The sequence below is a fragment of the Tiliqua scincoides genome, chromosome 4, assembly GCF_035046505.1.
Source record: "Tiliqua scincoides isolate rTilSci1 chromosome 4, rTilSci1.hap2, whole genome shotgun sequence".
Classification (NCBI taxonomy): domain Eukaryota; kingdom Metazoa; phylum Chordata; class Lepidosauria; order Squamata; family Scincidae; genus Tiliqua; species Tiliqua scincoides.
Genome location: NC_089824.1, coordinates 139,332,690 through 139,348,549, shown reverse-complemented (window position 1 = coordinate 139,348,549; position 15,860 = coordinate 139,332,690). Strand labels below are relative to the sequence as shown.

Below are 15,860 nucleotides of genomic sequence, written 5' to 3'. Positions count from 1 at the left end.
TCCCTTACCTTGAGGAAGCCTCTGTGATTGCCCCCCAACTGCAGGATGTAGCACATGCCCCACTGTCAGAGCTGGAAAATTGGTTAGGATTTGGGCCTTAAAAACTTAGTGTCCAATCCGATCCAAATTTCCAGCACCAATGCAACCACAATGCAGCCCCAAAGTAAGGGAACAAGTGTTCCCACACCTTGGGGAGGCCTCTGTGACTGTACCGGCACTGGAAAATTGGATAGGATTGGGACTCCAATTGCATGAAATCAATCAGTCAAAAGTTCTGTGTGACCTACGAGTTTGATAGTTTTGCTAGAGTATTGGTGAAAGTGAGGTATAACACTAAGTGAGTAAGGAAGGGCAATGCCATGGTTTGTGCAGCGCCAGCACAAAGGTGTGTGGTGTCTTTCCACATCCAAAGTGGATGTGCGCCACATCCAAATGCAGGGCCAGCCAACACAAACATGTTCGGCACAGGGGGTGGGGTGGAAGAGGGTGGCAGGAGGGCATTTTGCAGGCAAAGAGAGCATTTCTGGGTGGGCGAAGATGGAACCAGGGAGGACTGAGCCTAGGAGGGGTAGATTTGGCGGTGGGAATGCACAAACTGGGAAAGTCCCTACATGAGCTTCCTGAATTTGCACTGGTGCAGATCCAAGAAGCCTATAGTGACAACTGGAGTTTTACCCAGGATAAGGGGAAAAAATATCCCCTTGCCCCAAGGAGACCTCCAGCTGTGTCCTAACCTTCATAGTGCAGTTTAGGATTGGGCTGTTAATGTGAAAAGCTTGTAAGCTGGAAACAGATATAGATGCTCCTAAACAACTGCTCTCTCTCTCTCTCTCTCTCTCTCTCTCTCTCTCTCTCTCTCACACACACACACACACACACACACACACACACACACACACACACACACACACACACTTTGCCGTCCATACATGGAACCCCTGGCTGGGGCAGCACATACAGCCTAGCACCATGCATGAGATTAGGCCTGTATCTTCTTCCTAATTTCACAGCATACTTAATTATTATTATTAACTCTAAAAAGATGAAAAATTCTATTCAAGTAGCTGATGAATTTTGAAAGAGGCTTTAAAAAATCATATTTGAAACCACATATATATGTCACAAGAACTTTTTTACAAGCTCTCATTGCATTTTTTCACCGGCATCAACAGAAGGCATTTAATATATTACAATAATGGCAACAGTTTACAAAATACATTCCGTTTTTATTCTTAATTCAGCTTTTATTCAGAATTAACATTTATAGTTCAAAAATAATCCACTTCCTGTACATACACTTAAAAAAATACATTGACTTATCAATAAATGCTTCTGGTTAAAATTTATGCTTTCAAAACAGTACCATAGCTATTGTATTGCAATGATTGTATTGTGTATTGCCACACTAATAATAATAATAAATTAATAAAAGGAGACTGGATAAAATGCTGAGATATTTCTTTAGAAAACAATGCGACATAAATCATGCACCAAATTCAGTCATCCTATTGTAAATAAATAACTAATAACAATAATAATAATAATCAGACATTATATAGGACAGCGCAGCCAAGTTAAATAGCACTTATATCAGGTCCATAGGAAAAAGCAGTGACTGAAAATGTACTAAAACTGAGAAAATTCAGCCCTGCAATCAAGTCCGGGCATGTGAGGTCTAAAACACTCTTTAAAAGATAACTAGCCTTTTTATTTGAATATTTAAAGGATTTCTGTTTTCAAAGCTTACTCATTTACATTACTGACTCAGAGCCCAATCCTGTGGTCCGTGGCGCGCCTCCGCAGCGCGAACCAGTTGCAAACGTGCCGTAAGGACTTGCGGGGCTTACCGCCGGGCTCCAGCCGGAGCTGGCTCAGCTCTGGCCAGCGCACAGCGGGTGCCCACATTCCGCGGCCTGGCAGTGCCTGTGACCACTGGGCTGCGGAACGGCAAATGGGGGTGGGGACGGGGGCGTTCCGGGGAGGGGGGAGGCCAGTGTGACGCGGGGTAGGGGGTGGGGAGGCTGACTTGACGTGGGGAGGGGGCATGCCAGAGGTGTGCCGGGGTGGGCAGGAGGAGGATTTGTGGAGCTCCACTGCGCAGGATCCTAGGCGCTCGTGAAGGCTGTGTGCCTTACACGAGCGCCTTTACTTTAGCGGTGACCTTTTGGTTGCCGATAAAAAGTGTAGCCCCACTGCAGGGCTGCCTCCCTTACCTGGGAGAAGGGGATGAATGTCCCCTACTCCCAAGGTGCCTTACCTTGGATTTGGTGGCAGCCCTCGCGGTGCTGCCGAGCTGGGGCACCCCAGGCAGCTCAAGATTGGGCTGCCTGTTAGGACTGGGTTGTCAGCCCTTGTCTTTTACAAGGCAGTAGTTGCATAACTCTTATTGCTTAGGTCTTATTGCTAGTCACGGGATAAAAGTTCAGTTTTCATTTAGAGTTGCATAAGACTTATTTGCTTTGGTTAACTACTAAGATATCCAACACTGGAGGATAAATTTAATAAGGGTTTATCACATTCACACTTCCAAGGGCAGGGCTGAGGAGCTGCCAATACTCTTTTAAGACAACTGGCAAGAAAAACAGTAAATTGATATTCTTAATATTAACACTTACAAAAACTACCTTTAATATTTCTGGTATTAAAGAAATAAAAACATTTGAACAAGAAATGCAGAATAGTCTCAGTACTTTAGATAAATTATTTGCTTTCAAAGGCACTCTCTCCATAGTGCACGTTGGCCTTTAAAAAGGTGCTGGGGTTTTTCTACTAATCCTAAGAAAATCTGAAAAATCTCACTCAAAGCAGAACTATCTTTCTCCTATATCAGGGCTTTTCAAACTGGGGTGTCGTGACGCCCCAGGCTTTGAGCCCTGGCCTCTGCCCCCTTAAGGGGCAGGGGCAGCCTGGAGGCAGGTAGGAGGCAGCAGTGTGATCCCCAGGATCGCGCCGCCCAGGGGGGCTGCAGGGGCTTGGGTGCACTTACCCAAGCCTCCTGCAGCCTCCCCAGGTTGCAGGGAGCCCGGCGCGACCTGCAGCAGGGCTCCTCGCAGTAGTGAAAGTGGAGCGAAACCCCCACCCCCGCTGCCTTCCCCCCACCCCCGCTGCCTCACCCCCTGCCCACGCAAGTACTTAGTGGCTCTCAAACTCTCCCAGAGAGTTTGAGACCACTGTCCTATATTCTTTCAGTCCACATTTCTGTGCATAAAATACATAAAAGTTATGCTATTTAGGACAAGACTGGGCCCCAGAGAGACTAGATTACACAGCTTTATGTATGCCCCTTTCTACCTATATTTGTGCACAAGATTTGGGTCACATACCAGACTGGCATGCTAAATCTACACATAGCAGTGTGGGAATCTTCAGCTTGTGCATGCTGTTCTCAGAAATCAGTGTGTACATTAAAAACGCGTAAATTAAAACTATTTTTCCCATAGGAACAATGCAAAGGTTGGAGAAAAGTCAAACACGCTGACAACTGGCAACTTCAGCTTGCCCAAGATGGTGTAGGCAACACAACACACAGCAGGTTATGCAATGCAAATTCACTACCTTATGCCTGTCCATTAAGTCACAGACTTTGAGTTGACCCGTAGAGGCTCCTGTGTCTTACCCCAGGGCAAAGGGACAAATGTCCCCTTACCCAGAGGAGATCTCTAGCATCCAAAAACACCCTGCAGGAGACAGCAGAGGCACCACTGCATTGCCATACAAGGATTTAGATAGACTGGGCTGCTAGTATATACTAAACCAGCTCTCTTCTTATGAAAAAAATTTTCTGAATCAACTTGCTTATGATGCTGCTGCTGCAAGGAGGGTTCTACTCCCAGAACTCACGTGAATGGAAAAAAAAAACGCATTAAAGCAAGTCCATGAAAAAAAATGTCCCTTTGCCGGGCAATTTAAAAACAGCCTTGCTGATTTTTGTGATGTAAGAAGTCATTAGGCAGACAATCCATCAATCAGTCTCTCTTCAGAGGCTTAGAGAGGCTTTACTCTGACCTTTCCCTTCACCAGTGCAAAGTGATGATCTTTCTTTCACATGCTGGGGGACAGGAGGGGTTGCTGGCTCAGAGGGAAGGAAGGAGTTGCTGGCTCAGAGGGAAGCCTAGAGAGAGAATGATGGATGAATTGTCAGCCAGCTGCCCTCTCTCTTTTTTAAACTGTGATTTTAAAGGGATGAATTTTCCCCCTTCTCCAGAGATCAGCACATTCCTTCTCATTTGCAGTGGCCATTCGTGTTGAGTTAAATCCGTGTATAAAAAATCAGTGTCTAACAAGGCTGGACCTGTAATTGGGGCCGATACAGTATCGTCATTATCTGCTTCCTTTCTCAAGATGTGATGATTTTGCTTGACACAGTCATCACAATGGTCTCCATTAAAAAAAAAATTCCTTGCAGTTCAGTACATAATAGCTGCCTTTTCACCACAGGACAGGGAGCACAGACCACATTCCCATCTGAATTATATCTGTTGGCATGAGTTCTGGCAATACTTCTTATATAGGAAATTGATTTAGGAGTAGAGCAAAAGTGATGATATAACAGAGCTAAAACCCTCCATAAATGGTTAAGAGGAACAATGGGTGGTACTTTCCAAACATGGTTCAGCAGCGGGACCTGTGCACTTGAATCAGGCCTACCAGGCTTAAAGGCTCAAACAGACAGCCAGATCACTCTTCAAATCCCATCTTCTTTAAACATGGAGGGTGTATCCTTTGTATATTTTCTAAGTACATCAATGTATTCTGAACATTTGGCATCAACCAAGTCAGGGCCACTGATTATGGATGTGTCAATGCTTGGTTCAATGGTAGAATCTGACTGATCTTTGGACATATTACATACATGAGTATTTGGGGAGGGGCAACACGCATTTCAAACAACATGCAGATTTGAGGATAACCTTGGTGTAAAACTATGGTTGTTTACCAAACAACCCTCTTCCTTAATGCCAAAGCCTCTCATGGTCCACTCTGGTCTAAGCTGACCCACTGTTGCTTAACAGCCCAATCTGAACTGCCCGGTGCATGGGGCTGCCACAGTGCCAAAATGGCTGCCATGGCATCCTAAGCGCACTAGGCAGCTGGCAGCAGCTCCTTGGGAGAAGGGGACAGTCTTCCCCTTCTCTGAGTAAGGAAAGCAGCCCTGCAATGGGACTACTTGATTCTGCTATTTAGCGGGCGCAGAGTAAAGATGCCTAGTGTTGGGCCACAAGGCCTGACACAGGGCTCTAGACCCGATAAAGCGAAGCTCTGCTGGTCCGGCCCCTTCTCTCCTGTGCCATGCCTTCTCCTCACCCTCCACCCATCCTGGAATACCTCCCCCCCCGCCTGACTTACCTCTCTGCCCTCTAGCGCTCTGAGTGAGTGCCAGGTGGCAGACTGCTGGCCTCTGACTGGCGCTGTCCCAGCATGGGCTCACACTGGTCCAGCTCCAGCACTGGGCCAGTGCTAATGCCCGCAAATGTGCCTTACAGCACATTTGCAACAATGTGCGCCAGCGGTGAGCCGGCACACACTGCTCTGGATTGGGCCCCAAGTCACCTCGTACTGTGGACCTTGGCATCACAAAATGCAGATCTTGTTCAAATCTTATATACCTCTTCCCAGAATATCTATACAGAAAGGCTTAATCCAGGCTTACTCTACTTACACCTCCCGAGTGCAAAGGGATCCCCAAAGAACACAATACAACTTCTCTGCAACCCCCACCCTCACTCAGAACTCACATTCCTTGAGCTTGCCGAGGCCTCCTATTCCAGTAAGAGCCTAGTGTGGTGCCTATACAAATCAAGAGTCAGAAAATGCACCTTTAAGCCTCCCTGTTCAGGAGAACCTGTACCAGGAAGTTTCAGGAAATGCTGTTTCTGTGTAATGTAGGCAGAGAAGATGCTTTGCATAAACTGCCCAAACTTCGTAAGTGCATAGTACCTTGGAGGGGAGAAGGGGAAATTCTAGAATCATTTCACAAAACAGTAACATATTTTAAACCCAGCAGGTTACGCTTTGACTTAAAATGCAAAGAAAGTGACGGTGAGGCAGAGGTGAAAGAAATTTAAAAAACAGATTGTGTAATGTGAATACACTTACCCTATGGTGGTTCATAACCACTGCAAAACGCAATTAAAGTACCAGCACTCTAGCAAATGTTAGGTGTGTTCCCCAATCCGCTTGGTAAAGAAACAGGGAAGAACATACCAACAGGTGGTGCCGTGCAGAGAGATGATTAATACCTGATATTGAGCTTGTTTTTATTAAGTTCCCGTTCTAGGTTTCCTATCAGAGTATCAATACTTTCCTGCAGGTCTTTGAGGTTTACTTTGTGGTTTACTGTAGATTCCATTGTTTGCACTGTCAAATAGGCCTGAAATGTGTGTTCTCTGGACATGCAATTCGTTTGTTCAATCAGTTTATCTGAGCCATCCACTTTGCTGCCATCGTCCCCACTCTCTGCATCTTCTGAAGGTACATCATCATAGTCCGCTTCATTCAGAGCCTCTTTGGGGTTTATGAAGTAGTTCTCCCCACAACCACTCCAGTCTCCAGCATAGCGGTTACTTGAAGGACTATCCAGTCTGGCTGGCCTGGACCTCAGAATTCCTGAAATCTCCATACTGCTTAAGTTCAACATTTGAGGTCGCTGCTTCTTAGGTCTCAGATAGTTCACAGAAGACTGTTGCTCAGGCAATGCAGATTCTTTGGCAGCTGAATGTTGCACTAAGGCAAAGAATAATTTCAATACAAGTTAACTGTAAGTATGAAAAGAAACTAGCACTACAACATTTGCCATCATGTCTCTCTACTTGGAACGTGCACTAATGCATGCATTTGACTGCCAATACATTCCACTATTTTGGTTTTGCAGCTAGCCAGTAATCTTATATTAAGGCAGAGGAGGGGAATCTAATACACAATGTCCCATCTCACAACTATCATGCCTTAGTCTATCCACAACTGCAGAAGCTCATTAAACTTGGAGTACCTTGACTAACTCCACAAATTAATCATAACCCATCACAAATATAGTTCAAATAAAAGCGGAAAAGTTTTCATCTCTTAGGCCTCCTTCACATTCAGCTATGTAAGAGAAAGCAGGCACAGCAAGTGTTAGAATGTTTGCAAATATAAATCCCCACTCTCAAAAGCTGGCCTTTTAGGATCCCAAATGTGTGCAATGCCAGCCGAAGCTTTTCAAGGTTGTTGTTTTTTTCCTAAGCAGCCATTAACTCCAGCTCGGAGGGGGGAAAAATACACTCAACACACATTTGGTATTTTTAATTACCTGAACTCATGATTTTACAGCTCAAGAAACTAAGGGTCTCTTCTTGTTACCGGTTTCCTACAGTAAACAGTACAAATGTTTTATTGATCAATGAACGCTGAGAATTTCAATAGTAAAATGTCTTTGCCCTGTGTATATTTCATGTAATATATTGTTGTTGCCGCTTTGTTGTTGTTGTTTTATTACTATTAACTGCCTTGGGACTTTTGTTTCAGAAGCGAAAGGCAGAATATAAATGTTTTAAAATAAATAATATTTGCTGAGATTGAAAAACACACTGGTTGCTATACAAAAGACACAAGGATACCATTCCTGCCCAAAAGGTTTAAAATTAGGCTAGTCTGGACAGGGCTTGGTAAGGGATGGGGACAAAAAAGGATCTAACAGATGAAAGTCAGAATCGCAAAGATTATCATGATCCAGAAACAGGCAAATGAGAAGAAATTGGCCAAGGCAAGAGAAATTGCAGATGAAGTGACTGATCCTTCTAGTCGGGGTAAGTCTGACGGCCACATTACAGAAACTGGGAAAACAAAAAGCATTTAAGAGCCACTCAGATGGAATTGCCCTAAATTTTAGGATCAAGAGCTTGAATGTGAATAAATGGAAGAAAATGTTACTATTTAGGAACACATGAATCTCGGTGGGGGGGGGGGAGAAGGAAGAATTTCTTTTTTGTAAATACTGACCATTAAATTTAAGCATAGAACATCCAGTCTAATAAGTCCATGAACATGCTTTATGTGGCCATCTAACATGAAGCAGGGATGGAAAGCACCCTGAAAAGGGCTACATGAGTTTCCTTCCCTTCCCAGAGCTGGTCATATAAACTGGTTTGTTTGTTTGTTTGTTTGTTTGTTTATTATTAAGCCTACTTTGTGGTGATTGTTCTTCTAGAAGTATTCAATGTGGCATACATCCAAATTCTTAGGATTTGGTTGGCTCCTAAGAATTTCTGGCATGAGCAGAAGGTTGTTCATTGATTCTTCCTCCCCTCTACAGACCACTGAGCCTTCCCAAAACCAGCTCCAACAAGACCTTTCAGAAACAAGAAGGCAAGGAACACAAGGTGGCGAGAAGGGGGGAATCGAAAAAGTGGTCCCTTGTGGAAATGGAAGTACCTTCTGTTCAGACAAGAAATATTTTGAATTCAAGCCAATGTGGATGAACACGATGGCACCTGTACAACACAACAAATGCACATGATCAATGCGCCACAAACTAGGAGTCAACCTATACCAGCACTGATAGTGGTCTCTGGGTTCCTAGATGATCAGGTGAACCAGCTCTCACTCCAACTCTACTGCATATATTATCTCCCTACAGAAATAAGTTTTATTGGAAGAGTAGGTCTCTTATTAGTGCATAACAATTCTGCTTTTCTAAAAGAAAAAACCCTGCACTCCAACAAAAGCCCTTCTGTTTGAACTGTGCTCTCTTAAAGCAAAGAGGTCATGTGTTAAACCTTAACTACCAGCTTTGTTATGCTTTCCAACTAAACAAGGCCCATGTGTTTTTCATTTATAAAAAAAAGAAGAAGAAGTGAAGAGCTGAACTGTGGCACAAACATGGTTATCAGGTTTTCCAAATCCATAGGAGGATTAATGTTTGAGAGTCTGTGCTCTGGTTGCTCACTCCACAGCATTTAATTAAACTCTTGAAGGACCAAAGGACACTGCATGACACCAAGCTGTAAACTTCATCAGCAACATTCAAAATGCTATTTTACGCCACAGTTTACCTCTTTGACAATAGAAGAAATATTTTTATAGAAAACTTTTTTCATGTATCTTATTGTTCACAATTTCACTTAAAATTAGAGACACATAAATATGCTAACCTACGTCAACCACATACAAACCTCATTTCCTAGGCACATTACCTAGATGACAATTTGTCAGGATATTAATAAATCTCAGTCTTCACTGTTAAATTGACATGGTCTGGATGTCATGGTTACAAGTCAGGGAAGTGCAGCCTTGACACTGTACCGCAGTGTTTCTCAACCAGTGGTATGGATACCACCAGTGGTACTTGAGGCCGTATCTGGTGGTACTTGCAGGCCCCTGGACACCTGCTGCCCAGCAGCGAGACCAGGAATACAACACAGCAAACAGAGATAGGAGGCTCCAAAGTATGCTTTTCTAGTCTCATAAAAGCCCTCCTGTTCACCCTGAACAGACTCTTATTGGATTTGTTGCATTGCATCTGGCCTCCCAACTCAGAAGTAAATGGTAATTATGTCATTGCCAATTACTTTTGGTGGGACCTCAAAAAGGTGAACCATGTGAAGTGATACAGCAGAGGGCAAACATTAAGAAACACTGCTGTATAGTATTTCTCAAATGCTGGCATTACACATGTGACCACCAGAAGGTGCTGTTATTGAGGCTCAAACTTATTACAGGACTCAGAACGCACTTATTTGTTTCAGGCTCATCTGTGACAGGAGTTTGGAAACTGTTACATGAAAGTAATAACCTGGATCCCATAACAGAATGTGATAAACACAAAGACTTTCACAGTCAGCATTAATAAAATTATTCCTAAAATTATTCGGGACCATGTTAGTTATTATGCTGGACCATTCGGATTCAGGCTCCACAGACCTTTGAATTGGTTTCCTTTTTCACTGCTATGCCCTATAAAGTACAAAGTTGGGAATTCCACATAGAGACCCTAGAGATTTGCTTCACCAGTGTGAAATGGGTGCAATCTTATCACTGAAAAAATAAAGCAGATGGAAGGGCTGAAAACCACGAGTTACTTACAAAATTATCTATAGGTTTTAAAAACGTGTTTCAAACAAATCTGTCTTCTGCAAAAATATGTTTAGCACTGATCACACTGTTCAAGGTGATCTTAAAGCATCTCTTCAGGTTAAGACCCACTTGAAACGATTCCCCAAACAGAGGAACGTGTGTGTGTTAACTCAGAGTTGGAAAATATTTAATGAAAATCTCATGCATAATAATAAGCATTTGTGTAACACTTTTTTGACTGTACAAAGGTATATGATCTTGACATGGTTCTTATAACCACGCTAGAAGTACTATTATCACTGCATTCAGCTAAGGGGCTGAAAAGGAGTAACTTGACTACGGCTACATAGTCAACTCAAAGCAAAGGAGATATTCAAACTGGGGAGTCCTGATTTGCACATCAGCCTCTTAGCTACTATACTGCACCAGAAGGCTCTCACAGTATCTTTTACCAAGATAAGGTATTCTTTCAGGCTGGCGTATAACTTGATCACAGTTTATTACAAAATAATTTGCCATTACTTAAGCCTAATAAAACTGGGGTCAGGGTTTTATTTTTCCCGTGAGACTCATTCCTCAGTTTTTAAAAAAAGACAACAAATGAAAAACTAATGTAAAAAATTTGACAACCCTGCAGTACATAATCTGACTGTCCAGAGTGTTTCCTTGATTTGCAGTAACAGAAGAAGTAAAGCAGGTGACTGCTGAAGCAGTTCTGCCTGAAATGGCAATAAGCTGGTGATATAATTGGCTTTGACAACTATTCTGAAAATTGGCATAAAGGTATTTGTCAAGACATGGACATGGGCACTCTCCCTGAACCCTCCTTTATAGTGGTCAGTGTCCTGAAGTAACACATAAGTTCTGGAATTATTCCAAAAATATTCCAGTATTTTCCAGGTAGTAATGACAACACTTTGCATATCCCTCCCTATTCATCAACCTTTCCCATTACAGTTTGTGTACAATAAAATTAGAAGAGGCTGTTACTGTCACTCCTTTTAATTAGAATATTTTTACCCCACTCTTCTCATAGAAACTCAAAGCTGCTTACAATTTAAAAAAAAATGTAAACAAGCAGATGTTCTCGCCCTTGTCCCGGAGGCTTTTTACCTGGCCACAGCTGGAGTAAATAATGCAGAACTTCTATGTGTTTTTTGAAATCCAAGGCACTGGCAAGCTCTTCCGAATCACTGAAAACTCTATTGTTATGATTGCTGGTTTCCTGCCACTGGCTCAGCAACACAGGCCCAAAACACACAGCTAGGTTCTGGCATGTCATTCTATTTACTTCGCTGTACGAAGCCACCAATTTCAGATGGTCCAACAGCATCCTTAGAGTTGCCTAAAAAAATGTGAAGAGACCAGTTTTGGTTAGCTGGCTGCAGAAAAGAGAAAGAGAGACAGGTGTTATCTGACTGAAGCACTAGTTCTTTTACTGTAGCCACAATACTGTCATGTATGCATGATGTCAACAGAAGATAACGCACAAAAAGATACTATCAAGGTATTAAGAAGGGCACAGAGAGCTGGTGTTTTTGCAGCTGCTCACTATTCTGTAACGCTTCCCCCAAGGAAGTCTGCCAAAGGACATTAAGACTCATTGAGTACATATCCTGTGGTAGAGGAGCATTTTAGCTACACTTTATAGTTCCTTTGGTATGTTTTACATGTACTGTTCGTGTCCCCTTCTGAAGCTTTACTGGTACAGCAGTTCACAGGAATCAAAGCACAACTAGTGCTATCCAGCCAACACAAAGATTGTACCTCTGCCCCAGACCTGCCATTGCAGCTGCAGCTAGGACTGCTGGCTATCCCTCTGCCCTGACAGCCTGTGTCTGTAGCAGTAAGAGCTGTTGCAGGAAAAATGGAAGGGCAGTGCTCCAACAGCACACATTTTTCTCTTTTGTGTGTGTATGAGTTCTGGCCAAGCCTCCCTTTCTCCAACAGATACCAGGTGCAGTTTTAGTGCACATAGTGCAATCAATTAGTGAAATTTCCTTTTGCATTAACAACAAACAGCACATTAAGTCTTTCACCAGGGATTCTGCACAGACTGGTGTGGGTGGCACCAGCAGCAAGGAAGTCACCATTTAAACTTCAGCAGTGAAATTTTTGGACAGGGGATCCCTTTAGGAGAACCCCACTGCTGATACAGAACAGATCAAGAAAATCCAGAGACTGCACTCTGAAAAGATGGAAATGAAAAGATTTCAGCTCTGGACTTGCTCCTGCAGGGTTTGGAAACAATGAAGGGCATGTTGTCAGGCACACTGGCACATGCACCCCCACTATGCAGAACAGAAATGCCGCAGGTGGTTATAGGGCTTGTTTTTTCCCCTATGCACAAAGAAAATTATTTGAAATCAATGCATGTGGAAGGTGCAGTTTTCACAACTTTCAATAAAATTACTTACCTATTCAGAACAAAACATTCATTTTGATCTGCCAAGGTCAAAATAAGTGTGAACTTCCATCACACTTATTGAAACAAGTGCACTACTGAAACATAGACCCCTAAGTTGGCTCGATCATGTCATGAGAATGGATGATGGCCGGATCCCAAGGGATCTCCTCTATGGAGAACTCGTGCAAGGAAAGCGCCCTACAGGTAGACCACAGCTGTGATACAAGGACATCTGCAAGAGGGATCTGAAGGCCTCAGGAGTGGACCTCAACAGGTGGGAAACCCTGGCTTCTGAGCGGCCCACTTGGAGGCAGGCTGTGCAGCATGGCCTTTCCCAGTTTGAAGAGACACTTGGCCAACAGTCTGAGGCAAAGAGGCAAAGAAGGAAGGCCCATAGCCAGGGAGACAGACCAGGGACAGACTGCACTTGCTCCCAGTGTGGAAGGGATTGTCACTCCCGAATTGGCCTTTTCAGCCACACTAGACGCTGTTCCAGAACCACCATTCAGAGCGCGAATGGTCTTTCGAGACATACCATAGTCTTTCGAGACTGAAGGTTGCCAACATGTAGGTCAAAATAAGTGTGAGCTTCCATCAACAAATGTCAGTTATATCCTTTCATTTATTTCTAGTCATTCACATTTTATACCTATGGCAGATTTCATCTGAGACTTTATAGCTTGCTCTTTGAAAGTGATCAAGTCACATAGTACTAGTCAAAGGTGCTCTGGTCAAGGATTCAAGAAAGGGGCATGCATGTGTAGAACTCCACAGCTGGAGAATGGCTTCCTACTGCTGAAGAGACAAACTGGAGCTCATTTGAAAACATGAGTTATCTCTTTGTTATTGGAAACTGCATAGCAAATAAACAGAAACATTTAAAGCAGATCGTTACCACAAATATATGTTCCTTCTTTGCTTCCTAGCCTTCTGTATACATGGTAATAATAGCAGTGCCTGGCGGATTTCCTCAAACATTTTTAGTTCACATTACACACTACATTATATGGGGCTTTTCTGCAGCACTCAGAAATATTACACTTCACTCCTCTCAACTGCAAATAAATTCCTATTCTCTAGGACAGGGGTGCCCCGGCCCATGAACCACTTGTGGTCCTTGGGGACTCCCAATTCGGCCCACAGGGAGCCCCTAGTCTCCAATGAGCCTCTGGCCCTCCAGAGACTTGCTGGAGCCTGTGCTGGCCCAATGCAACTGCTCTCAGCATGAGGGTGACTAACCTCTTGCGTTAGCTGTGGGATGAGGGCTCTCCCCACTGCTTGCTGTTTCACATCTGTGATGCAGCAGCGGCAGCAAAGAAAAGGCCAGCCTTGCTTTGTGCAAGGTCTTTTATAGACCTTGAGCAAGACCTTCATTCATTCATACGTTCCATCTCTAATATATTCATTTATTCAAATTTATTCAAATAAATAAATAGGACAAGGGAGCTATAGTGTATTCTATAACTGTTACAAATAACTAAATTATTTCCCAAGCTGTCTTTCTCTCTGTCTCCTTTTCCTGTATACCAGAGCTTGAGATGCTCCAATGAAAGTAACTGGCAGTAGTTTCATAACAAACAAACGGGATATGCTATCAAAGATGTCAGTTACCATTAGCTAGTATTCAAGAAGCCCAGCAGTACAGAAATGAAACAGTCAGGGTTCAATCCTATCCTCCCTTAGTGCCAGCACTAAGCTCCAGGGCCGGTGCTAGGTGTCGCAGACATGCTGAGGCATAAAGAGAGAAGGGGTCTCCAGCGCTGGGTTTCAGCACCGAGAAGAAACACTGTGGGAGCTCCTGGGGGTAAGCTGAAGCAATGGGTGGCAGTGTAAGCTTTCGGGGGTGGGGAGGATATGTTCCAGGGTGGTGGAGTCCTACTCCGTCGGATCCTATCCTCCATGTTGGGCCCCAAACCCCAACAAGGAGGTTCTCCAGTCTGTACAGGCAAAACAGCCAGCACAGATTTAAATAGCCCCACTGTGTGGTTTGTGCCCTTACTTGGGGGAAGGGGACAAACCTCCCCCTACCCCTAAGGAGACTCCAGTGGCCTCCACAGAGCCACAGGATCCAGTGGTCATCATTTTGGCACCACTGCACCCAAGGACCCCACTGGAGATAGGATTGGACTGTTAGATTCATTAAAAAGCTGTAGCTCCATCCTGCAGAGACTTTTCACTGTATTATAAAATTCATTTAGCCCGAAGTCTTTATGAAAAGGCCCAAGCACAACAATTAAATGCAATCTTTTTTGAAAACTGAGAGACAGATTAAACCATCTAACAGAGGCTCCCCCAATAATACTTACCTTCTCAACATCTGGGAGACAATCCAAGAGAGCCACTGTGTCCTCAGAATCACAAGGGTCATTCTCACAACCATTTACTGTCATTTTTAAGGGGTTTTTCGCCATGGCATCCAATACTGCTTCATACAGTTGTTTGGTTATCAAGGGAGAAGGCAGCTCTCTTAAATAATCTTTGAGGACACCTTCATAAGAGAGGCAGAAGAGATGCAATGAATGGATGGCAAAATCATACACCAGTTTGGTCACATAGGTCAGTGATAGTTGTTAAGTCAACTAAGTTTTGGTTTACTTATGCAGCAAAATGAAGAGGTAGAATGACTTATGTCACTTTAGCATGCAGGCAGGAGATGCTGTTTTTGAATGCAACTCCCTGCAAGTAAAATCTAGCTCATTTAGAAGAAAGGTTCTAACCTGGCCCACCCCCACCTATACAGGTTTTCTAGTGGCACAGAGTTTTTTACTCTGTGGAAAATACAGAAATGATGATCACACACCTGCAGTACAGCTCATTCTACCATCTCAATCTGCTACTTGTGTAGACATTTCATTCTGCCAGAGGAAAAAAAGGCCATGTTGTGGGTGGGGAATTGGGTTAAGCAGCCGCCAGGTATTTCCCCTACACATGTGCATAATCCACTACTGAGAGACATAGCAGCAAACTTTTAACTATGAAGTCTTTCTGCTACTATCTCCATTGGTTTATTGTAAGCAGTTCAGAAGTGTTTGATTTTGTGCTTCTCAAGCCAACATTATCAATGGTCTCATACACTTGGTGTCTCCTCCTTCCAACAAAAAGACAAAAAAGGAAACACACATCGATTAGTAGAAATGCTAATTTCAGCACGACAGGGCTGTTGGGGAGCAACAGGAAAACAAATCCCACACAGATAGGTGGATTAAAGAACAGCATCACATGCTTATGCAATAACATCTCTTATCTCAAATACCTCATATTTTGCTTCAATGGGCTTGTAATCCTATTTATTTCAGGCTCAACTTGTTCAAAGAAACTCACATCAAGCAGCCAGGTTGAAACAAACTATGCACACTAAGGCGAATCATTCTACAAATTCTACAGTTACTGTTTTAAACTGCTC

At 43.5% G+C, this 15,860-nt stretch overlaps 1 protein-coding gene across 3 annotated transcripts in view; it reads right to left on the bottom strand.

Annotated features, from left to right (window-relative positions):
• Positions 1–3,119: 3,119 nt before the first annotated feature.
• SYDE2 (synapse defective Rho GTPase homolog 2) overlaps positions 3,120–15,860 on the bottom strand; it is a 45,742-nt gene continuing 33,001 nt past the window's right edge. For 2 of the 3 annotated variants that reach the window (XM_066624212.1, XM_066624213.1), the window contains exons 5-7: positions 14,764–14,945; positions 11,164–11,395; positions 3,120–6,723 (exon numbers count right to left, since the gene is read on the bottom strand). In XM_066624212.1, the coding sequence (XP_066480309.1) occupies positions 6,233–6,723; positions 11,164–11,395; positions 14,764–14,945 (905 nt within the window). In that variant the 3' untranslated portion in view covers positions 3,120–6,232. Of the gene's footprint in view, positions 6,724–7,288; positions 7,346–11,163; positions 11,396–14,763; positions 14,946–15,860 lie in introns of all 3 variants that reach the window. The other variant, XM_066624214.1, reaches the window with a different exon arrangement.